The 24,968-nt window shown below is 45.1% G+C and overlaps 1 protein-coding gene across 6 annotated transcripts in view; it reads right to left on the bottom strand.

Moving 5' to 3' along the window:
* Positions 1–24,968, bottom strand: part of CEP43 (centrosomal protein 43) — a 293,859-nt gene that overhangs the window by 69,364 nt on the left and 199,527 nt on the right. For all 6 annotated transcript variants that reach the window (XM_078648540.1, XM_078648541.1, XM_078648542.1 and 3 more), the window contains 2 exons: positions 18,750–18,811; positions 10,967–11,068 (listed from right to left, as the gene is read on the bottom strand). In XM_078648540.1, the coding sequence (XP_078504666.1) occupies positions 10,967–11,068; positions 18,750–18,811 (164 nt within the window). The remainder of the gene's footprint in view (positions 1–10,966; positions 11,069–18,749; positions 18,812–24,968) is intronic.

Below are 24,968 nucleotides of genomic sequence, written 5' to 3'. Positions count from 1 at the left end.
CAACACCTTTAGTTAGATCAACCTAAACCTGTGACAGATAGCTGACTCCCTTGGGGACATCAATCCCAACCGCCATTCTTCCTCATCTAAAGGACCCAGGTCTACCTCCCATTTAGTCCGCAGTGATAGGAAGGGGTCGGGGAGATTATTGCAGAGCTTACGGTAGGTAAGGGAGATGGCCTTCTCAGGAAGAGGTTCTGACAGCAACCTGTCCTCCAAAGGGGAGGTATCCGGTATGGAGGTGAGGTCTGGGAGAGCGGTCTGGATGGAGTGTGTGATTTGCAGGTATCTGAAGAACTCAGTGGGTGCAAGGGCATATTTAGCTTGGAGGTCACTAAAGGTCAGCAATTTACCCTTATGGACGAGGTCCCCCACCTCGGAAATCCCAATCATGTCCCACCTGTCGAAGCCCTGGAGGAAGCAGCGGGAACCCAGGCTTTGAGTAGACCACAGAGGCGAGGCCTTAGTAAGCCTGTCAGCCCATCCCAGTCTTCTATTGGCTCTGTGCCAAATTTCCACTGTATGCGCCACAGGTCCTACATATCTAGTTCTGGTTGGTTTACTGTAGAGTGCCCCCAAATAGCCCTCTCGCCTGGTCTGACTTCTGTCTAATAGGAAGGCCGGGTTCAGAGGCGAACCGTGTACCCAGTGGGTGACCGCCACAAGCTGTGACGCCCAATAATAAAGGCGGAGGTTGGGCAGGGCGATGCCCCCATCGTACCATCCCTGAAACAACTTGCAGAGGGCTATCCGAGCGGCACCCCCATCCCACAGTAGCAGTCGGAGCTCGTTTTCCACCGTCTTGAAATATGAGTCCTGGATTGGGAAGGGGCAGTTCTGTAGGACATACAGGAAGCGCGGAAGCGCCAACATTTTAAATAGTGCCGTCCGGCCCGGGAGAGAGAGCGGGAGTGACCGCCAATGAGTGACGTCGCAGCGAAGTCTACGCAATGGGCCCTGCAGATTACGGTCATAGAACTTTTTGAAGTCGGTGTAATATAGACACCGAGGTATTAAAAGTCCTCCGTGGCCCTTGTGATAGAGAACCCTCAAGGCAGGCAAGGCGGTGGACCATGCAACATATACAGCACTGATTTAGCCCAGTTTATGGCGTATCCAGAATATTTCCCAAAGTTGGTAAGAACGTGAAACAGGCTATTAATGGAGGACTGTGGGGACGACACATATATCAGGATGTCGTCCGCATAGAGAGAGATCTTGTCCATAGTCTCGTCGTTCCAATGTAGGCCTCTGATAGAGACATCTGTGCGGACCCAGTGAGCCAGAGGCTGTAGGGTGAGGGCGAACAACAGGGGTGACAGGGGGCAGCCCTGCCTGGTACCTCGATGAAGAGGAAACCTCCGGGATGTGTGGTTATTAACCCGGACCTGGCCCAGGAGGTCCGTATACAAAAGACGCACCCAACTAATGAATTGGGGTCCAAAGCCAAAGCGGTGGAGGACTTCGAACAGATATGGCCATTCGATCGAATCAAACGCCATCGCAGCGTCAAGGGATAAGATGGAAGCGTCTTGTAAGATGGGCTGGCGGCTCATCACGTTGTGCACTCTACGGAGGTTCAGCGCCGTGTTGCGGCCTGGAAGAAAGCCAGATTGATCGTCGTGTATAAGGGAAGGGAGTACTAGGAGAAGGTGAGTAGCCAGTAGTTTAGCCAGGACCTTGGCCCCTGCGCTGATCAGGGAAATCGGCCGATAAGAGCTACAGGCAGTGGGAGGCTTGGCGGGTTTGAGAATGACCGCGATTTAAGCCAGTCTTTGGTCAAGTGGGAGGACCCCAAGCTCCAGGCTCTCCGCAAACATATTCAGGAGATGGGGAATGATGTCAGGGACCATTCCTTTCAGGAATTCAACAGGGACTCCGTCGGGGCCCATGGCCTTGCCGGAGTTAACAGCGAACAATGCAGTAGTGAGCTCTTCCGTCGAGATGTCGGCGTCTAGGGCAAGCCGATCCGAATCCGAAATGGTGGGGAGGTGCATTTCCTCCAAAAATTTGGCCGGATTCAGCGGACGGTTTAGTAACCGTTTTAAACAAATACTTTGGGTTTAATTGTCATTTTTTTTTAATTATGAAGGGTATACTGATGTATTCTTGAATGTAATTATTGTGTACTGTTTTTAAATTGTGCAATATATACATAAATCTTTTTCTAAAGTTGAAAATAAAATATGTTTTTTTAGAATCTACTGACTTGTTAGTTATTTTTCACTTCTAATATATGGGCTAGAAGAAAAACAACCATATTATTTTTGGTTGTGTCAAATCATTTCACCAAGGGATCCCTTTCTTTTTACTATGTATTAGTACCCTATTCCCCTGGGTTGCACAGGGTCTCTCTCAATTTTATACCCAGCGGACGAATAGCCATCGCCAGCTGTATAAACCCTTTCCAGATGGTCGGCAAATGCCTCCGCAATATCCTGCGGGTCCACCACCACGAATCCATCTGGTCTAGTTATAGACGACACCCACCTAGATCCCTGGTCGCGACGCTCCAACCATGCGAGCATCTTGCCTGCACAATCTCCAAACTCATAGACCCGATGGCGTGTATGGAGCAACCGCGCCTGTGCCCTTTCCTGTGCCAGCGCTCTATAGACCAGTTGTTGGGCACGGAGACGAGCAGCAGTGGTATCAGATGGTGCAGCGTTATGGTATGCCTCAAGGCTGATTAGATCAGTTTCCGCCTGCGTGATCTGTTCGGTATGCTTACGCAGATAACCCGCCTTGAGAGCTAGTGCCTCACCTTTCACCACTGCCAAGTACGCCTCCCAGAGCGTGACCGCCGAGTCCACTGAGCCAACATTTTCAGCAAAGTAAACTTCAGTGCGCTCCTGCAACGCCCCTCTGATGTCTGGGATCTGCAATAGCCAGGGATTAATAACAATGGGACCCCGCACAATCTGACGATTATAAGTTAGGTCCACCGTGAGTGGCGAGTGGTCGGATATACCACGAGGGAGACCCCTCGGGCGGACAAAGCAACCGACGTCCGCGATAGGGCCAAAAAAAATAATCAATTCTGGACATACTATTGTGTGCATTAGAATAGTGCGTGAAATATGGTGTATCTGGAAAGTGGAGGCGCAAGATGTCCTTTAGTCCCAAAGCATGGGCAAAGTCAGCAAGATCTGAGCTCTGACGGTGCGATTCCCTCCTGGGCCGGCGGTCCAGGTCGTCACACATAGTGGTGTTAAAATCCCCCCCCAATTATGAGCGTACTCGGGGAGAGGCTTAACAATTGAACTCCCAGTTCCTTAAGGGAATCTCGTACTAACGTTGGCGGAAGGTACGCAGAGATAATGTTCAAGGGACGCCCCTCCCAGGTGGCCTCCACCAACGCAAATCGACCTAGGGGGTCAGCCCAGCTCTGTGAGTGAGTGAGTGCAAGGGTCTTCCTAACCAAAATCCCGGTACCTCGGGATCCAGAGGTCAACCCCGCGTGGACCAATAATTTATATCCCCCTCTCTGGAGCGCCTGACAAGTGTTGCCGACCAAGTGTGTTTCTTACAACAGGACAATATCAGGGGAATGGCGCCTAAGAAACTGGAGAACTACACTTCTTTTGATTTTGTGACCTAAACCATGGACGTTCCAGGAGAGGATAGTAAGGGTTCTAGAAAGTAGCTGTGTCATGACGGTGTGAGTGGAGGGTTAAATAGGGGGAGCGTCCGGGAAGGAACCTCCCGTGTCGGCTAGGACCTGGGACACCTCGGAGCATGGGACTGAATAGATCATGTGTTCCCCGGAAACTGGGTAGCAGCCAGAGCACCCGGCTCTTCAATATGGGACCATGGACGGACAAAAGAGCATGACTAAAGACAACTCTGCTGAGGACACAAGGATAAATAAGAGTGACTACGTGACCAAAGGAAACTCTGCTGAGGGCAAAATCGAACAACAACATAGCAATAAAACATTGCCAACCCCCCCCCCCAACCCGCTCCCCTCCCCCCACCCTGCTTCCCTGCCCGCGGATTCAGAACTATCCACACCCCAACTAGGCAGAGCGCCTGTCGCCCTCCCACTCATGATTGGGGTACTAGGTGAGCCGCCAGCGCCACTTGCCCGACTCAAAGAGCCAATGCAAATAGAACACACATGTAAGACTACAACGTAAGTTCTGGGCAACATTCACATAATAGAAAAGTTACTTGTCAGTCAGCTGGTGTGGCCCGATCGTGGCCTAAGGAAACAGGACTCAGGAACGTAGATCAGTGCAAAATGGAAGCCAGTTGCCCCGGACAGCAGCCAGTAGCCGTCAGGGACCCGCACAGCAAAGACCACAGCCTCTTCAGATATTTCCCGCCGTAGCAGAGAGATGTCACTCCACTTCGTCAGTAGTTCCGGTGAATAGTTCTTGGCTTTCTGGCAAGTGTTCCTCTCGTGAGAGCTCATCTGGTGTAGTTCGGTTCCGCGGAGATCCTCCGACCCTACGCCAACCCTCTAGCCAGTCCCACACCTCCTCTGGCGAGAGGAAGAACCATGTTTTTCCATCCATCTCGACGCGTAGTTTCGCAGGGAAAAGCATGGAGTATTTGACGCCCTTGTCGCGCAGCGCCCTTTTGACCTCCAGAAAGCTGCGACGCCTCGCCTGCACTTTTACCGTGAAATCTGGAAACATGGAGATGCAAGTGTTTTCTAGAAGAAGAGGCGGTCCGGACCTGGCCGCTTGAAGTATAGCGTCTCGATCTCGAAAGTTGAAGACCCTCGCGATGATGGGGCAGGGGGGGGGGGGCCTCCGGGCTTAGGTCTACCCCCCCCCCCCGGGACCCTATGCGCCCTTTCAATGGAGAAGGAGCTCGAGAGCTGTTTCGGTTTAAGGTGTGTCGTGACCAGGGTCTCCACAAACAGGTCCGCTGAGGGCTCCTCCATTCGCTCCGGAACCCCCAGGATACGGATGTTGTTCCTTCTCGCCCTCCCTTCGTAGTCGTCCAGTTGTTCACTCATCTGCTTCTGCTGCTTCTGAAGCTGGGCGACTTGCTGCTGAAGCGTAGATGTGTCGTCGATTAAGGCCGCTGTCTTGACCTTCACATCTTTAACTTTAGTGTCCATTTTGCGCAAGTCCGCACGCAAGAGAGTCACCTCAATATTCACAGAGTCGATTCGGGTCTCGAGAGAGGAGCGGACTCCAGCGATAGCCTCCATTACATCCTCCAGGGTGAGCGTCTTTGCTCCCTGCGATGGGGACGCGAGCTTCGGGTCTCCGGGGGGGGGGGGGAGCCTCCTTGTTATCTCCTCTAGTGCCCCACGACTTCTTGGTGATCTGTCTCTGATTAGAGGGCCTTGACCCTTTGCCGGACGCCATCCCCACTGCCTGGTGGCCTCCTGGAGCGAACGGGATGGAGCGGAGCCGGATAGAAGATGGAGATCAGTATCTGCCCTCACCGTTGGATATTGCCAGTAGCACACGCTGCACCACCTCCGGCACCCCCCGTCGCGGCACCAGCAAGGCTTACCCCGTAGACGTCCAGCGGCACAAGCGGGATCAGTGTCTGAAATCTGGTCGTGGAGCGTGAGACACCTCAGGAAGGTCCACGGGGCCCAAAGGGCGGCTCCGAGTGGGTTCGAGCTCACCTATTTTGAAGAGCAACTGTGCGCGGCTGGTCGCCGCGACGCAGCACGGCTCCGGTAGGTTCAGGAAGGGGGGCCACCACCCAGGCACAGAATGGAAAGGTCAGTTGCAGGGGCACCGGAGGGCACGGAGCCAGGAGTGCAACCGCTGTGATAATGTAGGGCCAGACGATGGGATAGCCGCGAGGTCCACAGTAAATAAATGACCAACCAGCCCCAAGTAGGCTCCTACGCGATCCAGATCCCCGATGGGATTTCCAACGTTGGAGAGTCCTCCCAGCAAGGCCCAGTGCAAGGTCAGTAAAACCAATTAGCCGCCAGGTCTGCTCGGGGCACCCCCCCTTCAGTGTTGAGTCAGGATTAACTTGCAAGCATTAGGCGGGGGGGCCGCAAGGCTCCGTGAGGCGGAAGGAGAGTGCACCGGAGCTCCAAAGAGAGTAGGCCTCAAAGCCGGGGCGTCGCGTGAATGGCGCCCCGGCACGCAGGTGACCTCTGCAGTTCACCTCCAAATCGGGCCAGGGACGGCTTCAGAGACACTCAGGGGGGCCCGTTTCACCCCGGTAGGATGGAAAGCAGTTCCGACTGGCGGCGGCAAGGCAAGACGGGTCCCGAACTCGGCCCAGGTCCAGCTACCCTCAGCCAGAGCCGGTCAGGAGGCCGGTCGGAGCTATTATACGGCCGCCATCTTGCGGGCCCCGGGGGACTTCACCGTGTCGGGCTCTATCTGCCGCTGTGGAGCATCGATGGGGCCAGCACCTCTTCCAGGCATGCACAGTTTGTTCCTAACGGGGTTCTCCCCAGTGGAAGAGGAGTCCCCGGTCTAAGAGCGGATTAATGAGGCGGATCGTCGGGCAAGGGCCGGGAGTCGCGCTAGCAAGCGACCATTCCCTTCGGCTGCTGGCCACGCCCCCTGTTTGGTGGTATTTGTAAGGTGTCTGACACACCTTGGATTGGCCCCGACCCGCCTGGTTGAGGCGCTTCGTTTTGTCAGGATCTTTTGCCCATGGATAGTATCCAATTTTGAAGCGCCCACCGGCTGTGAAGCAGTGAGAATCTACGACAGAAAGATGGAAGGGCCCCGTTGAGAGGCCCGCCTCGACTGGAGAGACGAACACGGACACAGCCAGGGTCTGCGAAGGGGATCTTCCCCATGCACGTCGTGCTGAGAAATGCTTTCTTGGAAGACACGGTTGAAGGAAAACAACCAGGATGGTAGCGGAATTGACTTTGAAAGATGCTGCTACCGGATAATACAAGCCACAAATGGAATTTTTCCTGAATGAAAGGCAACTTGTATACAGGTTTGGCGGCTGATTCAAAGGTGTAATTTTGCCAAGAACTACATTGAAGGATTAACCTGACATTAGGTGAACAGTAAGGGTGGATTCTGGGTACTGTGGTCCGAGTTACACAGTTAAAGACATTTTCAAGGAATTGTCCTGAGGTAATTGGAGTGTACTTAGTGACACTGTGAAGTGAAAAACGAACTATGAATATATTTGAAAACCCACTGTCACTTTAAATTCAAACTGATGGGTACTAGTCCCTCTTGTTTGGAGTTACATTTTTTAAGTGCTAACAAACCCATCCCAAGTAATGCTGCATATGATTAAGCCTCGTGGAGGTGAAACGCGTCATGCAAAACTGTCTCCATTAAAGAGATTAAACAGCACGGTTGGAGTGGCCTGTCTCGAGTTACTTACTGTAGCTTGTGTTTGGTGATATATATATATATATATATATATGTATATATGTATATATATATATATTTATATTTTAGCTGGAGAATTCACAATAAACAATGTTAAAACAATTCTAATTAGGCAGAAGATGAAACATATCTCTGCTGTACTTGTATTCTGAGTAAAAACATACTCAATTACTTCAAACATATTGGTGCTTTATTCACAGGCTTTTAAATTGCACTGGCCAGAATGTTAGCAGCACTCCCATTTGAAATCCTGCACCGGATTAAGTATGTCTAGCAAGCATGGCATTCAATATAAGTAATGTTAGATGATTACATTAGGGCATAAATGAATATCTACCTGTCTGGTGCCCCATTATTTTCTTGATGCTACCCTTGAAACAGGAAATGGTTGTTAGATGACTAAAGAAAGCAGGATAATCAAATGAGAAAAACCCCAGAAATCCCCACCATGGGAAAACACTAAGGTGTGTTTATGAGGTGCTACCCAAACAGGGATCATAATAGGCATTTACAAAGGTTCATACCTTTTAATAAAAATTGTTTCTAGGAAGGTCCAATGTGCAATCTAAGCACCCTATGCAGCACACGTGAAATAATCAAATTCAGCTCAATCGCCTCTTTCTATTTAACAAGATCTGCTTCTCTACGACATTTAGGAAATATTCTGCTCTATGGTTCCAGTTGGTCGTTCCATTTTCAATTACTAAATATCAACAGGCTTAGCAACACCGTTTTTGACAGATGTGACTTAACAACTCAGAATGGACAGGTAGAGTCAAGCAATTTCAAAGGGGGTGGCGCTCAATACAACTTTTCACTGTCTATTCTGCAATGTTGGGGTACGGCAGACCCACAACACTATTTAAACAATTACATTATTATGTAAAATTAATCTAATAGTCATTAGTAGAAGACAACATATCCAATGATCCATCCTGCACATTTGTCAATTATATTACCAATATTACATGCTCACATGTAACATGGCGCCTGTTACTGAGAGTTTCAGGCATTGCATTCGAAAGACGACCTTTGGACCACTAGTGACAAACTCAAATTAGATTTATTTAATTGATTGCAGTATGTTAAGGAACTGACATTACTATATCACATCACAATTTTATGTGTGCAAAGCAAGTCTCCAGCAAAAAATAAAACTAACAAAAAAGATCTAATAATTTTCTTTCAATCTACCAAAGAAAATGTAATTTAATATATATATTTGGATAATGATCCCTGTAAGTGCAGAGTATGGAATGCCAAACATCTAAATGTTGTGTATTTTGCTTTTTTTAATAAAGGCTGTAGATGTCACACACACTTTGGTGTTCTCCCATAGTTGCCTGTCATAATTTTGTTCATGTTAGATGCCCACTGATGCCCATTAGGAAGTCCAAAAGCTCCAGCTCAGCCTTTCTGTTCCCATGCAGGTTACCTGTTCACCAGCCTTCTTACTGCTCCCTGCATGTTTATGAAGTCCTTTATACCTTGGTATCTGAGCACGAGAACAGAAATAACAAGAATGTTTACCACAAAACAGAAAAGCTAACTAGACTGGGAACACCATTTGTAAAGGAAAAGGGAAACGGGGAAGAATGTATGTCCATCTTGCTTGGGTTTCAGAAAAGAAGCATGGCCACATCTGCTTTCAGATGACCAAATAAACAGTGGTTCGCACTTGTTATCAAGGTTATTACAAAGTTGCCCATCTTCCAACATTTAACCCTGTGGAGACTGGAACTGGGTCTGGAAATTAACATGTTTTCTTAGTTTAGGCAGCCAGTCCAGTTTACCAGCTGCATTAAAAATACATTGTTGCTTGCTTTTCATCAATAAACTGCTTTTGGGACCATTTGGGCTTACATTTGATGTATGAACCAAATTCACAGCTCTGAATAGGATAGAGTTGTATATGTACATGTTTTGGGAAAGTGTTAACGATAACAGAGTGGAGTACAGCTACAGTATACTTAGGGTACTGCTCCAAGGAACTTTATAATCAACATTTTTATATAAACAGGTTGGAGAAGTAGTTCACATGGTTACTATTTAATCTTAAAGCATAGAATTGATCCACAACTATTGCTAAGGGTAAAAGTGTTCTGAAACTTAGCTGAAATCTATACAACCCATATCAAATAGGTTTACCTGAATGGGGACATAGTCACCATATGCTGTGGACTCACTGCACTTGTCAATAGTTTCCATTATGTGGTAGTTTTCATCATAACTTTAACCACATAATTAACAAAGTCAACTTTGTAAAAACAAAAAATTACAAAGAAAAGACACACCAACCAGAGAACTGATACGTTGTTTACATACTCTCCGAAAGCAGTTTCAGAGGCACCATGAGACAGTAAATAATATTCTGAGAGACATTCTTACAAATTACATCCACACTTCACTGTAATGGCATTTGAAATCACACAAAAAAGGCAGGATATGATTGCCAGTAGCTTTCAGTCACCAACAGTAAGAGAGCATCATATTCCTTGTAAAAACACCGAATACGGCCTGCTGCCAGGGAACGGTTGAAGGTGAAATGTCACTTTCCCATAAGAGCGAATGGCCTTTGCACCAGTCGTGGCTCAAAGGTTCAAAATTATATAAAAAAAATGTAGCTGTCTCAACAACTTTCAGTTCCATATTAATGTGCCAAGTCAATATCCCCTGACCAGTACAAACCAATTACTAAATAAGTAAATGAACAAATACATAGGAGTTGTATTGTCTTCCTGCAACAGGCAAAGGACCTACATACACCAAACACAATCTAGTTAGAAACAATGCCCAGATTCCATTTGGAGGAGGCACTGAGCCAATAGTCAGGAAACAATTCAACAGATCCTCTATATTTACCATTGCCCTACATAATGAACAGCGGAGGTTGCTAAAGTGATCTTTTCCTAGATTAATCATCCTTCATTGTCACACTACGGTTGCATAAAGAAGGCCGCACTGTGGTTCTAGATACTTGGGTGCATATATTTAGCCAAACAAAAAGCAGTTACTGGTTGTTGGATGTCTCCTGAATATGGCTTAAGAAATGCCCTAATAGAAGCCTCCACCATCAAGTATTACTCAATGGGCATCCACCATAAAGGATTACTCAAATACAGCTCTAAATGACTGTGTAATCAGAAGAAGAGGGAATTTTCAAAGAACTGGACCCGCCATTAAAAGTAGTAAGCCACTATCACTATGTCGAACAAAATGCCCAATGCATAGAGGTACTGGACGGGGAAGACCACATAAGGGGATGAATTCACAACTTCGATAATTTATACAAGCACAAAATAGCATCCCTTTACGCAAGATATTAATAGCTTCCTCCACAGACAAATAACAGAGGGAGAAGTTAGAAATGTGACACCTCCCTGCAGGAAACGAGTAACACATTTGTTTTTATATCTACAAGTATTCATTCAAACCCTTTTAAGACATTCCGGTGATGCCATTTAAAGACAAATCTTAATAATGTTGCCCATATGAGGGATAGTAGTCAGCCTTCTCTTTCCAGAACATAAGTTAAATATCGACAATCTCTTGGCTCTGCCAATCTATGTTCTAATGTGGCTGAAATCTTTCTGATGAAGAAACATGGCCAAAGTGTTTGTTTGCAAACAATACCTGCAAAGAACGATCACCAACGGGCTTACCTTGCTTGTTCCAGAGTGTGTGGTAGGTGCACTCTGTATGCTTGGCTTCCCATCAGTAAACCTCCAGGGGGATGGTGCTATGTCAGCTGTGTCCTGGGTGACCTAATCGCCAAAACAGTGGGCAAAAGCAGAAGCTTGACACCTTTTTTTCATTGATAAAATAAACACACATCCATAGTATATTTTAAACATTCTCAAAGTCATTGCTTGATTTACCATTACACTGAGATTTGGCACCAATATCCCTAAGCAACTGAGGAACCAAGCAGGCAAAGTTAAAAATTTCAGTCATGGAATAACCTTATAACCAGCGGGTACTTAGTTAAGCTGCAACTCTGTACCAATGGATTAAAATGATATTTCCTTGCAGTCAAGGGAGACTAACATCCTACATTAACTACTTGTGTGTGCAATCAATATGTGGAACATATCAAACTTTGGTTTTAAAAGGTTATCACTAAGATGTGAGAGGGTAATTTTAGAGTGATTTGCAGCTGGCATTTTCCATATGCACCATCTGGCACTTGCGCATCTCTCATCAGTGCAGCGGTAAAATACTTGGCCCTAGTAGAATGAGCCTTCATACCCTCAGGAGGATCCTTGTGCGCCAAGGCATAGCACATTTTGATTCACAAGATGATCCACCTTACTCAAGTCATCTTGTGTTCTGCCTTGTCTTTCATTTTGCCCACCAAGCCTATGAATATGTGGTGAGCCAATTCAAACTACTTTATTCTATTCACATAGAAGCTTACCACCCTCTGGGGGTCTAGTCTATAGAACCTTTTTCTTCCGACATGGGATGTGGAAGAAATTCAGTGGGGTAATGGTTTGCTCAAGGTAAAATGTAGTAACTAACTTTTTCACTTTTGACAGGAAGGTACCCTGTATCTGAGAAACAGATTGTCAAGATAGAAAGAATCGAACGGAGGTTTCATGCAAAATGCATGCATAACACTCGCATGTCTCGCTTATATGATGGTGATGAGAAAACATGTTTAAAAGTAAGCAGCTGCAAAGGGCTACCCTGCAACGGTTCGAAAAAAGAATCCATCAAAAACATAAGAACAAGATTAGGGACCCACTGAGGCATTTTAAATGGTGATGTGGAAAACTTGTTTATGAGACCTATCAGAAACTGCATAACTACAAGTGATTTGTAGAATGGTTGGTCAGAAAGACAGAGAAAGGCTGATAAAGTCAACAGGTAGCTCATAACTGTGCCAACTGTGTACATTTGTTGAGCTAAAGACAAGACGAAGAGCAGGATTTCAGACAGGTGGACCTGGAGAGCATCTACAGATGTGTCTGCAATCCACGTAAACCTATTCAATCTCCCTGAATACACAACCATTTTGGCAGAATGTCTGCAGGCACATAAGATGACTTCCACCACTTCAGAAGGTAAAGGAAAAGAATTCAGGTTATGAAGCTCAGTCACAAGGCATGAAGGTGGTGCCCCAGAAATAGCAAGAGGAGCTCTAGGTGACTGGGTGGTGGTACGGGGGTCAAAGGTCTGTATGCCACACTCTTCATGCTACTCTGGGGCTATTAGTATGACTTGGGCACTGTTGAGGAGAATCTTCCTTAAGACCAGAGGAATTAAGGGTATGGAAGTAAACGCATGGTGAAGTGGAAAGTTCCACCTCAAATAAAACGTGTCCGCCAAAGCTCCCTGCAGTGGACACTGGAGGGCATAGAATTTCAGGAAGTGAGCGTTTCTCATCAGTGGCAAAGAGGTCCACAGCTGGAGAGGCCCAGAGGCTAAACAGATATTGGACCACTAGCAGTTGCCACTTGTGATCAGCAGGGTAATACCAACTGGGATTGTCTGCTCGAACATGAAGGACACCAGCTAGGTGGTTAGCTACACCTCAGATCCAATGGTCATGAGCCTAGCACCAGAGTCACAGAGGTTCTTAGCATAGAAGATGCGACCCTACTCACCCCAGCTTGTTGATGTACCATATTGTGGACATATTGTCCATCAAGGTCTGGATAGGCTGGCTGCGAGGGAAGAGAGGAAGTCATTGTGGAGACCAGTGGCCTCTGTTCTCCAACTCCCCAACCCTAGAGTGGATTCATCTGTGATAACTAAAACCACTGCTTGTGGGGGTTGGAAGCCCCCCTACACTCCAAAGACAGATTGCTTTCTATACTCCACCACTTCAATGCTCTGCACAGTCCTTGCACATCATAACCAAGCTCTGAAGAACATCGCTGTATTGGAATCACTGCCTGCGGAGGAACCACTACAGGAACCTCATATGCCAGCGTGCATGAGTGACCAACAGAACGAAGAAAGCTAGCCGACGGAGGAGTTATAAGACCAGCAGAAATGGCATGTGCGCTCCATTCTGAAACATCAGACTCATAATATGAAAGTCCTGAACACTCTGTGGAGGAGTAAAGGCTCGACTTGATGTGGTGTCTAGTACTGTCCCTAAGGTCAAGATGTGCTGAGAGACAACTAAATGGGATTTGGGCATGTTGATCGAAAAACCAGAATCGAAAAGCAACGTGGCAGTCATTAGTAGGTGATATGACACCATCTCTCGAGAGTTTGCCTTGATGAGCCAGTCATTAAGGTAAGGGAATTCTTGGACTTCCGCTCGTCTGAGATGGGCCACGATCACCTCAGTCGGCTTTATGAAGTATCGAAGTGCGCAAGTCAGACCTAACAGTAGGACAGCAAACTGGCAGTGTTTGAACCGCACCATAAAGCGAAGGTACTTCTTGTGTGGCTGTAGAATAGGAAAATGATAAAAGGCACCCTGCAGGTCGACAGATACACTCCAGTTTTCTGCTTCCAGCTTAAGCAGAACCTAAGCTAGGGGCAGCATTTTTAACTTCTCCTTTTCTGAGGAACCAGTTCAGAATCCAGAGGTCGAGGATTGAGTGAGGCTGATGTCCTTTTTGGTTGCCCCCTCACCGTGTTTGTGCTCCAGTACCAATTCTGCTGCACCTTTTAGGAGATACATCTTTACCCCTGTTGCAAAGCTCATAGGTGCTCTAGAAGAAGGTAATGCTGGGATGGGAGAAAGGTAGAAGCACCTATGAAAGAGTAGGACATATCCCCTTTCCACAATTTACAAGACCCATAGGTCTGAAGTAATAGCCCTCCACGATTATAGAAAGGAGACCCCCGTCCTCCTATTGACTCCTTGTGTTCCGACAAGAAGGAACTAGGGCTGCATCCCTGCAGCAGATAATGAGGAGAAGGAAGAGGAGAGATGGAGTGAAAAGGCACGTTTTCTTTCTTTGGCCTGGCCTCTATACTGCCTGTGCAGTGGGCTTGCCATTGCTACTGCTGTGGACGGCCCCTAAAAGCACGAGAGAACCCACAATATTTCTTGACCTGCCAGTCGTTCCTCTGTTGCATCTTAAGGTCAAAGGACTTTTCTGTCGCCTTACTCTGCTTGAGCCACTCTTAGAGCACAGTCAGCTTCCGCTCCAAAAGGATAGGAGCTGTCGAACGGCAGGTTGATTGGTGTTGTTTAGACAGCCTGAGAGAATGCAGAATTTATCGGTAATGCATGGCGACACAAATATATGGAGGTCCCAACAGCCCTAGCGACAGAGTCTTATGTGTACCTGTTTTGCTGCAGCCTGGCCATTCCCGATAAGCTCTAAAAAGTGGGACTGAAATAGTCCGGAAGGTTAGCCAAAACTGTTTGTGCCATGCTCCAAAGCATGTGCACGTATCAACTAAGGAGACAGGTGGCATTGAGCAGACAGAGGGTCATACTGCTCGCTAAAGGGTCGTTTATGTGTACTGCTCCATCTTTTTAGATTCACTATCAAATGAAGTAGGGGAGGCTCCTGGTGATAGTTTGGAGGAACAAGAAGCTTAAACAACCAGGCTTTCCAGCAATGTATGAGAGGGAAGATGGGTCTCCAGGCCCCCCCTTGTACTGCCCTTCAATTGCTTTGTGGACTGTGGTAAAAGTGGTAGGCTTTCACGGATGGCAAGGATAGGTTCCACGAAGGCTTCATTAAAGGGGAGAAAAGTCAGGTATGAAGGAACCGCAGGCACCAGATTCCTTGTAGTATCTTCTACTTTTTCCAGTTTCCATGTGGACTGCTAAGAAGAAGTATGGGGTTTTGGTGACTTACTATTGGTATGATGCCATTCTAATTCGTGTTGCCATTACTTTGTATGCTTCTTCTGGTACTCTGGAGGGGACTCAGACGTACTGGACGTTGCCTTGAAATTGCACAGTCCTCTTCACTCATCTCTTACTATGGCCAAAAATATCTGGTCCTCCCTCTCCTCAATGACCTTGGGTTGCATACTCCAAAAAGCGCTGCAGCCATTGAAGTCAAGGATGGACTCCAATAACCACAAACACATTTTGTGTTGATCTGCTATGGCATCTGTCTCTCACTTTTGACAGGGCTTGAAACCTGAATGGTTCAGGGGTGACATCTTCCAAAAAACCAAACTGCAACTAAAAAATAGATTTTAAGTCAACAACGTTGCCAATCTTCTGTAGAGATTCGAACTCCAGATTTACATCAATGGTGTGGAAAAAACCTTGCTGAAGGGAGCGCGTTATGGCTCCAGTGACGTTGCAGGTAAGGTTGCCCTCTTTTACAGAGAAAAATACCAGCTATCTTACCAACTATCTGTTCATGTTTTAAGATTCTGCAAAGGCAAGAGCATGATTCTTCAGTAAATCTTCAATGTTCACAAGCCGCATCTGTCTTTCTGTAGGGGTCATTAGGGGGGCAGTAATTCATATTTTAAAGGTTTTTTTAATAACATTTACAGTTTAAAGTATGTACTGATAAGGGAAAAGATACCAGCTTTGGGTGATTTATTGTACCGCAAGAACATTAAAATATTGGTCATGCCGGTCTAAAATGGGCCAGGTGGCAACCCCATTCATAAGGATGCCGCTTCTGGTGCTACATACCAGCGTCTAGAGCTATTGGAAGGGATTCTAGATTCAGTTTGACACCCCTCATATTCAAAAGGTATCTGCAGGAATTTGCAGGTAAAAATGGCAATAAAAAATTTCATTTTCTCTAGCAACGCTTTTTAGAAATGTAAATGTAAAATCTAATACGATCACTGGGATAAATGACAAAGCAACATTAATGATTAACTCCAAGCTACGCTTCCTTGTCACAGTACTGGATCCTTCTACTCTAAAAAAAACAAAAAAAAAAACACTCTTCAGCCCATGCACCTGAACAATGCAGTTTTTTTGTGTTACCAATATTTACTTTTTCTCATTGTGGGCGTGTACTGCGGCCGGCATTTCCTCCCTGGCATGATCAGACTGGTGGAGTCATCACCGTGTATTGCAGGTGTAAGTGAACTTCTGTTTCAGTTTGTGCTATGGGGTTCTCCTCTACTCGGTTTACTGATAACTGGTGCAGGCAGGTTCAGCACTCTGGCAACTTACTGACTCCATTTATGGAGGGGACATCAGCACAAGTTTTGACACAGTTTGTGGAAGCACTAGGCCTTTTTTTTATTAAGTGGCATAACCAGGCTCTCTTTAAGGAATCTGGACAGGACCTGTAAAATAGTTGATAAAATTAATATATATTTGAATAAAGATAATTTAACTTAAACAATAATAAGAGATTTATTACTAGAACAGGTCACTTGAGAAATTATCTGGAGTAGAAACATAATGCCCTTGGCAGAACACAGGAGGAACAAACTATGACACATATGAGGAACCAGCCTCTGAAATTAAACTCTTGTGGGTCTAATGATTTTTTTTAAAATATCAAAAGGAGGGAGAGGATTAGAGAACTAGTCCTTATCCCCAAAGATAACATATATCATCAAGAGAAACTAGTCTGAGTGTACGTGATAACGAAAAACTACGATTTTGGTAATAAATAGAAAAAAAAGTTTTTTCTTTTTATGAAGCCCTCACCCACCAACCTAGTTGGTGGCATGCTACATCATCGGGCCCACCTAGTGACACCGACTGATTTACAGCGGAGCAGGTATCTTTACTGAGTGTGCAGTGAGGTGATGTGACTGTATAGTTTTTAACTTCACTTTCTCATCACCGCACTGCACACTCAGTAAAGATACCTGCTCCGCTGTAAATCAGGCATTGTAGCACACCAGGGACACTCGGTGTAACCAGGTGGACCCGATGATGAAGCATGCCACCAACTAGGTTGGTGAGTGAGGGCTTCATAAAAAGACAAAAAGGTTTTTTAATTTTATTACAAAAATCATACAGTTTTTCGTTATCACGTACACTCAGACTAGTTCCTCTTGATGATATATATGGGTCTAATGATTTACCATTTTTGATTTCAAGTATACATCTCTACTGGCGGTCAGCTACTAACACTAAGGTGCAGGAGAAAAGTCAGGGGGCCCAAGACAATACTTCTGATTTTCAGTGCCCTATCAATGGCAGATATTGTCAAAGTCATGTGACCAATGCTTTAGAAAAGCGTGGAACAGCCTTTACTGAAGGGCAAAGATTGTTGAATAATCAAGCAATTAAGACATTTCTGCTTCTGTAACATAAGATATGCTCCTCCGGATGAGTAAGTGCCTGAAGTTCAACGTCAACAACGTTTTATACATATTCATGGGTAATCATAAAAGCACAATTAATTAAATCATTTACCCAGGACCCTAATTAAAAAAATAGATTCTATCTAATGAAGATTTAAAAAAGCAGTGATCTGCGAAAACGTACAGCAGACTTTAAAAAACATCTAACAGATTTACTGGCAATGGGATTAGATAACATTCTGAACAACAACAAAAAAGTGCTGGTTTACATTTTTTTTAAATCCATATTTTTAAACAATGTGTAGCAAGTACCGATGTGTAAAAAGATTTATAAAATCCTGTGGAAGTAGACAAGATGCATTTGTGTCTGTACAGAAAGTTAATCAAACCGGCATACATGTTTGCTTGGAGAATCATGTTGGCTCAAAGGAAAGCTAAGATAACTCCGAATGTTTCCCAGGTAAAATGTAGTTAATAATGATCTTTGCCAGGGACTACTGACAAAAATGAAATAGGGTTCTACTACCAGGGTGGCTTGTATGATGGCATAGTCACGAAGCATTGATTTCTTTATTTCTTCTGTCTCTCTGCTTATGGTGGTCAAAGCCTTATAGAGATTTGTGACCCTCGATGTTTAACCCTTTGATGATTTGATGGGGCAATGTATAATTCAGGCCTACCAAGGATGTCAGTGATCTACTTAATATGCGTAAGCCACATAATGTTATGCCCTTGAACTAGTCTGAGGCAATCCTCTATTATGTCCCTGTTAAGAGTGGCTTGTTACACCAGATTGACAACCATAGGTGCAGTTAGCTCTACAAAATTGTCAAATAGGCTCTTTAGGATGGCAGTGGTTTGGGACATTGACATATCATCATCAGCATCAGCATATAGTAAGGTGGGAATGGGGATATTATTCCCTTTAGGCATGTCCTTTCTAAAAATTCCACTAAGTCTTGATCCAGGCCATCTGAAGCAGTAAGACCCATAGCTTAGTCTGGTTAAACTGGTGGTGCTGTGGAGATCAGGAAAGGCAAGGTATAATGACCCCTTCCTATCACGAATGGATAGGATAGACACAGATAACTAACTCTGATCTCTGTATTTGGGTACAGTTGCAATTGAGTCACTGCTACTGAAGTGCTGATACACAGTAAAAGAAAATTTGATTAAGTAACATATATCAAAACAGCAAGCTTGAGACAAAACTTTCCATAAGCACACACTTAATTTAAATCCCTCCTTCTACCCAAAGGATACAATTAATCTACTTACAACACTCCTACAATGAAGAAACAAGCGCCTGTACATCCCAATAAATTCCTGGAAGTCTATTCCTGAAGAAAGGAGAAATAGTCAACGATTATGAAATAGATACACTAAAGCCATGCCATGTTCGGAAAATTAATTATCGTCCAAGGTATAGACAATGTATCAACATTACCAGCCTACCTAACTAATCTGGATGTTAAACTCAACTGAACTGAATGGTCACTGACCAGGTCATGAATGATATATGTGACGTCATCAGCAGTGCATTGCGGGGGCGCGAGTTATAGTTAGGTGAACTAACTATAATGGGGTACTTGCTATGGTTTTGTACAAGTGAAATGTCCAACTAACTAAAACGTCCCTGAAACCTATGTTTTTTTTCAGTGAATTTCTAAAGTTTTTTAAATGCTAATTTCTAACTATAACGTCCCTAAAACCTATGTTTTTTTCAGTGAATTTCAAAGGTTTTTAAAATGCCAATTTCTAACTATAACGTCCCTATGGTCACACTAGGGTCCGTGCTCAGAACCGCGCACCCTTCGTGTTCACACTGGGGGCCGCGCTGAGAGCCGCGACTCCAGTAAAAAAAAAAAATAAATCGCCGAGTTTCACTAATTTACATTTGCCTCGGCCCCCCCGCCCCCGAGGCATATCCATACGTTTAAAAAAAGAAGGAAAAAAAAGCAGAAATGGGAGGAGGGCCGCATGGCGCCCCCCTCTTTGAGGCCTCTATTTGCCCTGGGGACACCATCCCCCCATCTTTTTTTTATTTATTTGGGGCGGTGGCCGCTTGACCACCCCTCCCGGGCCACTTCAAGCCCCAGGGACCTCATCCCCCAGGGATGGCCCTATCCGTTGGAGACCCTAATTCCCCCACGGTCCCGCTGGCTCCCGCGTCCTGCGTGAGCCAGCATTGCTTTTCCACATGGGGAGCTGCTAACATGCAGCTACCCGTATGGAAAAGCAATATGCTTTGAATTTTGGAAAAAAGAGCAGGTTTCCCTACTCTCGCTTCCAAAATCAAAAGCAAGTTTGCTATGGTAGGGCGGAGCTCCCACCCTACCACAGCAAACAGCAATGTCCCGGGGTGGGCACACCGGGGCACTGCAGGAGACGGCCCTAGGGAGGTGGCGGTCCCCAGGGCCACCACGGGCTCCAGGATGGGAGCTGCGCGGCCCCCCTCCCAATATGATTGAAGCCCGGGGAGGTGGCGGTGCTCAGGGCTACGGGGGGCCCTGTTAATATGTTTTTGCGATTCCCCCGGGACCTGGCCCACCCGGGGGCCTCAATTAAATGAAGCGTGGGAGGCTGTAGTTCGGGCTGTAGTTCGGGCTGTAGCCTTGGCAAAAATTTCCTATGGAAATTAACATGGAGAAAACACTTTTTGGACCCCCTTTTTTCTCAGCCCCCACTTGAGAAATCACCCCAAACTTTCAGGATAGGAGCTGACCTGGATAGACCTTTTTTTTGAAGAATTTCGCAAAGATTAGTCAAAAGTGCCAAAGTTATTGGCAAAACAAAAAGCGCCTTTTCAATAGAAATGAGGTCCTAACTATAAGGATTAGTTACTTAACTGTAATCCTAGTTCTCTTCCAGGGGTATCCTCATCAAAGTCATCAGCATTAGAATATTCCCGCCCATGCGCGGGACCCCGGAAACAATATATAATATGTGCCCCACATATATATACACATATATACATATATAAATATATATATATATATATATATATATATATATATATATATATATATATATATTCACTGAAAAAACCATAGGTTATAGACCATATATAGTTAGGGCTTAGCATTTAAAAAACCTTATTTTACTCACACAAAACCATTGAAATTCCATATATAGTTAGTTGCACTAACTATATATCGCGCACCAGCAATCCACTGCTGATGATGTCACATCTTACATCATTCATGACATGGTCAGTGACATCACTGATGACATCACTGATGACATCTCAAATGACATCACTGATGACATCACTGATGACATCTCAAATGACATCACTGATGACATCATGACACACCAATACCAGTTACTACATACGCACTCACTGATTCCTACGTCTGCACACACATTCACTCATTCACCCATACAATCACTCATACATACAGTCACTCATTATTACAACACTATCATATGCACTCATACACCTATGCAGACACTCACACACTGCCACTCATCCATGGAGTTACTCACACACCTAGTCAGTCCTGTAAAGAATCAATCACACTTCCATTTCCTCATCTATACAGTTAAACACAGAACACCATACTTCAGTGACATCACTGATGACATCACTGATGACATCTCAAATGACATCACTGATGACATCTCAAATGACATCACTGATGACATCATGACACACCAATACCAGTTACTACATACGCACTCACTGATTCCTACGTCTACACACACATTCACTTATTCACCCATACAATCACTCATACATACAGTCACTCATTATTACAACACTATCATATGCACTCATACACCTAGTCAGTCCTGTGAAGAATCAATCACACTTCGATTTCCTCATCTATACAGTTAAACACAGAACACCATACTTTTCACACATATACTAACACATACTTACTCTCTTATACAATCACTGATACAAGTACACATTGATATGCACAGAGTCACACACCTCCCAGCCAGCCACACACACACTCAGTCTTCCATACATCCACTCATTCTTCAATATGTAAAACATATTTAAACTTTACAAAAACACACAGACACTAGATGATGTCATCAGTGATGTCATTTGAGATGTCATCAGTGATGTCATTTGAGATGTCATCAGTGATGTCATCAGTGATGTCACTGACCATGTCATGAATGATGTAATATGTGACATCATCAGCAGTGGATTGCGGGTGCGCGATATATAGTTAGTGCAACTAACTATATATGGAATTTCAATGGTTTTGTGTGAGTAAAATAAGGTTTTTTAAATGCTAAGCCCTAACTATATATGGTCTATAACCTATGGTTTTTTCAGTGAATTTTCAAGGTTTTTTAAATGCTAATTCCTAACTATATATGGTCTCTAACCTATGGTTTTTTCAGTGAATTTCAATGGTTTTTTAATAGCAAATATCATAAGCTGTCGAATGTCAAGTACGTGGTAAGTAAAAACATTTTCGTGTTTATGCACACTGATCTGCTTTGAATGCTGCCCCCCCCCCTCCCCCTCATTTCTATTAGGAGTACTCTCTCTTTGCAGATAGTGAAGGGTAGTTAACGCAGGCCTTTGCCCCCGTTGTAATCCGTCGTGCCTGCTTCTCTCTCCATTTGATTGATTGTTATCCAAGCATTTACTGTTTTAGAATTGGTTCTCTTTGGTTCATTCTCTATTTACAAACAAGCACAGAGTCGCAATACTCTGTTTAGTCTTTGCAGATAGCGAAAAATCGTGTAAAAAAACAAAAGGAATCGAGCAAAATCAGTAGGCCACTAATGGGATCTCTTTTTGACCTCGCTAAAATAGAAACATTAGGAACAACCCCTCATGACAAACACGAAACTATTGAGATGAACTGAACTCCACACCATGATGGCTGCAATACAGCTCGGCTCCGCCACCCACCCCGCCCAAAATAACGATAAACTCTATGCAAATATTACAAATATATACAACACACCAGCAAAGTAACAGGGTAAAACATTTTATTAAACAACTATTTACATAACTATTTTATACTTTTTGTTGCCCGATCCGGCTAGCTCAATCGATCGAGCATGAAACTCATGCACTCTGATGGTTCAAAGTTTTGAGGAGTGCTTGTAACACTGTCTGAAGCCTATTTGCACTTGCTTCAGCTTCACTATTGTCAAAGTAAAGTGGGGACTGTTTGAGGACGTGACTGCATTTGTGAACAATGTAATGCGGTGCCACCCTGAACCGCTTCACGGAGGCCCCCGAGGGACGGTGTGATGGCGCGGACTCGGAGGGGGCGCTTGACTCCGGCTCCCTCCCCAAGACGTGTTCTCCTGGTGTAGCCTGAGATCGCCCCCGACATAGGTGGCCGGCTCCCGGGATCAAGCGGAACTTTTTGCCTTTTGGTAACTCTTCCATTCTTGACCTTGTCCCACAATCCGTTTCACCTAAAGACACGCTGTAGTGGGGCGCCCCTTTACCATTTCAGTTGCCATTCCGCCCGCTTTTGCTACACTGTGCCTCTTCCGCTATTCAGCTGTTTACCGCCCGCTCTTTCGACTACAGCGTCTCGCTCACCATGTAGTTGAGTTGCTCCCGCTCTTGCGGTGCAGCGATAGCCGGCTGCCACAGTACTCTCAAAATGGCGGCCGGCTCTTCAGATTTGGGCGTGGTCCACTAAAATTGCCCTGCGACACCTTGGAACTCGGACGCTTGTCTGCTAGAGATTGGGCTCCATTCTCGAAAGCGTCCCCTCCGCCTTGAAGATTCTACAAAAGTCTTGGGGGCCCCCGACTCCCGCAGGCTTCTGGTGGGGAGCGGCTAGCATTATTGCTCGTCGAATGGCCACGACGGAGCTACGAAATGGTGGTGCTCTCATGCTAACGCCAGCTTCAGTCTGAAACATCCAGAAACACTGTAGACTACCTATTCGATCAGTTCCGGTAGCGCCCCAACGTGACCCGGTAGAGAAGAACTAGCCCTCCCCTCTTTGACTGATGGTTCTTGTTGCCTGTCCCTTCTGTTGTCATTTAACAGAACTATTTAGCCTGCTGAAAGGGGTTGTGTTCCGACCGCTGGTTGGTGGAGACATTTTGACTATATTCTAGACCTGCGTTGTCGCGTAATGCGTCATATGACGCGCCGCGTTAGCGCATCCGGAAGTGATCCGGGGCGCGACGCGCAGCGCGTAACTTAAGCATAACAGGTCATATGACTTGTTAATAAAACTTTTCATTGGTTCATTTTACTTTTCTTATTCTAATGATGCTTTCGAACATTATTTTTTCTTAAATATATGTTATAATGTTCCAGGCTAATGTACTTTCCCGGAAAATTTACAACTGTCCTGCAAGTAAAATATATTCCTTTTTCGAGAAAAAGGGCGTTTCTTCGTCCCATGACGGAGCCGTTGAGCAAAAGAGGGTCGGCCTGCTGTCTTAGTCGCCGATACGCCTGAATATCAGATTCTTATCGATCACTTTATGTTGCAGGAGTAGAAAACACAACAGCCCTTGACCATTTATCTTTACTGCGTTCCTGCGTATTATACCTTTTACCCTTCATGTAATTGGACTGCTTTATTTCACTTGCCTTTTACTGATTCGAAAACAGTGACTATTATTAAAAACTTTACCAATGTATATACTACTACCATGTTTTCTTTTAAAAACCTTTATTGTGAAAATGTCATTATACAAATACGGGCCTATAACCACGTGGGCCGGCCACGGAGCAAACTGTAATCGTATATGATGAGTAGACATTTACACTGTAGAGGAACGTAACGGGCGGGCCATTAGGTTGCAAGAACTAAAGTGTCTAACAGTTGCGGAATCGGTGGACGTACATTTTATAATTAAAATACGACAGGGCCACTTACAATAAAATTATCTAGATATACATTTGCGGGCAAGTACCATGGGTGACGTTAATTCGAACTTTCAATAGTACAGTAATCAATAACACATCAGAACTTAATATCAATAGGGATATCGAAATATTCAATCTATTCTCGTCCCCGCCCGCCATGTGCTTCAAAACTGCATACGTATCTCGTGATATCAAGGTTGTGCAACCAGTACACAACAAGGAGTTACGAGTCCCATTTATTCCGGCGCCATTTTGGGCGAGGACGGGCAGGTCCAGGATATAGTCAAAATGTCTCTACCAACCATCGACTATGATGATGTTCATATGCTGTATTTATTAGAGTAACACATCTGTCCACATGAAATTAATTTGCCACAATCTAAACATGTCATTTTAATCTTTCCAAAGTTCTTCTAAATATTTGGGACCGTTTCCCTTGCCTCTGATGCTGTCAGTGCCACTTCTTTGATGAATGTACTGGCAGGTCGGGGGTTCTCCTCCAAATCTCTCTTTTATGCAGCACTATAATTAATCGGTGCCACCTCTCCATATGACGATGCATGGTATAGTTACCATAACTATATTTTTTTTCGGTTCCTCTGGAGAGTACATCGTGGCAGATGAAGCGTGTAACGTACCGGGCATTTACCTTTTTTTGCATGTAGAGGAAA

This window comes from Lissotriton helveticus, chromosome 6 (assembly GCF_964261635.1).
Source record: "Lissotriton helveticus chromosome 6, aLisHel1.1, whole genome shotgun sequence".
In the NCBI taxonomy this organism is placed as follows: Eukaryota; Metazoa; Chordata; class Amphibia; order Caudata; family Salamandridae; genus Lissotriton; species Lissotriton helveticus.
The sequence above is the reverse complement of the archived record's forward strand: the minus strand, read 5'-3'. Positions and strand labels throughout refer to the sequence as shown.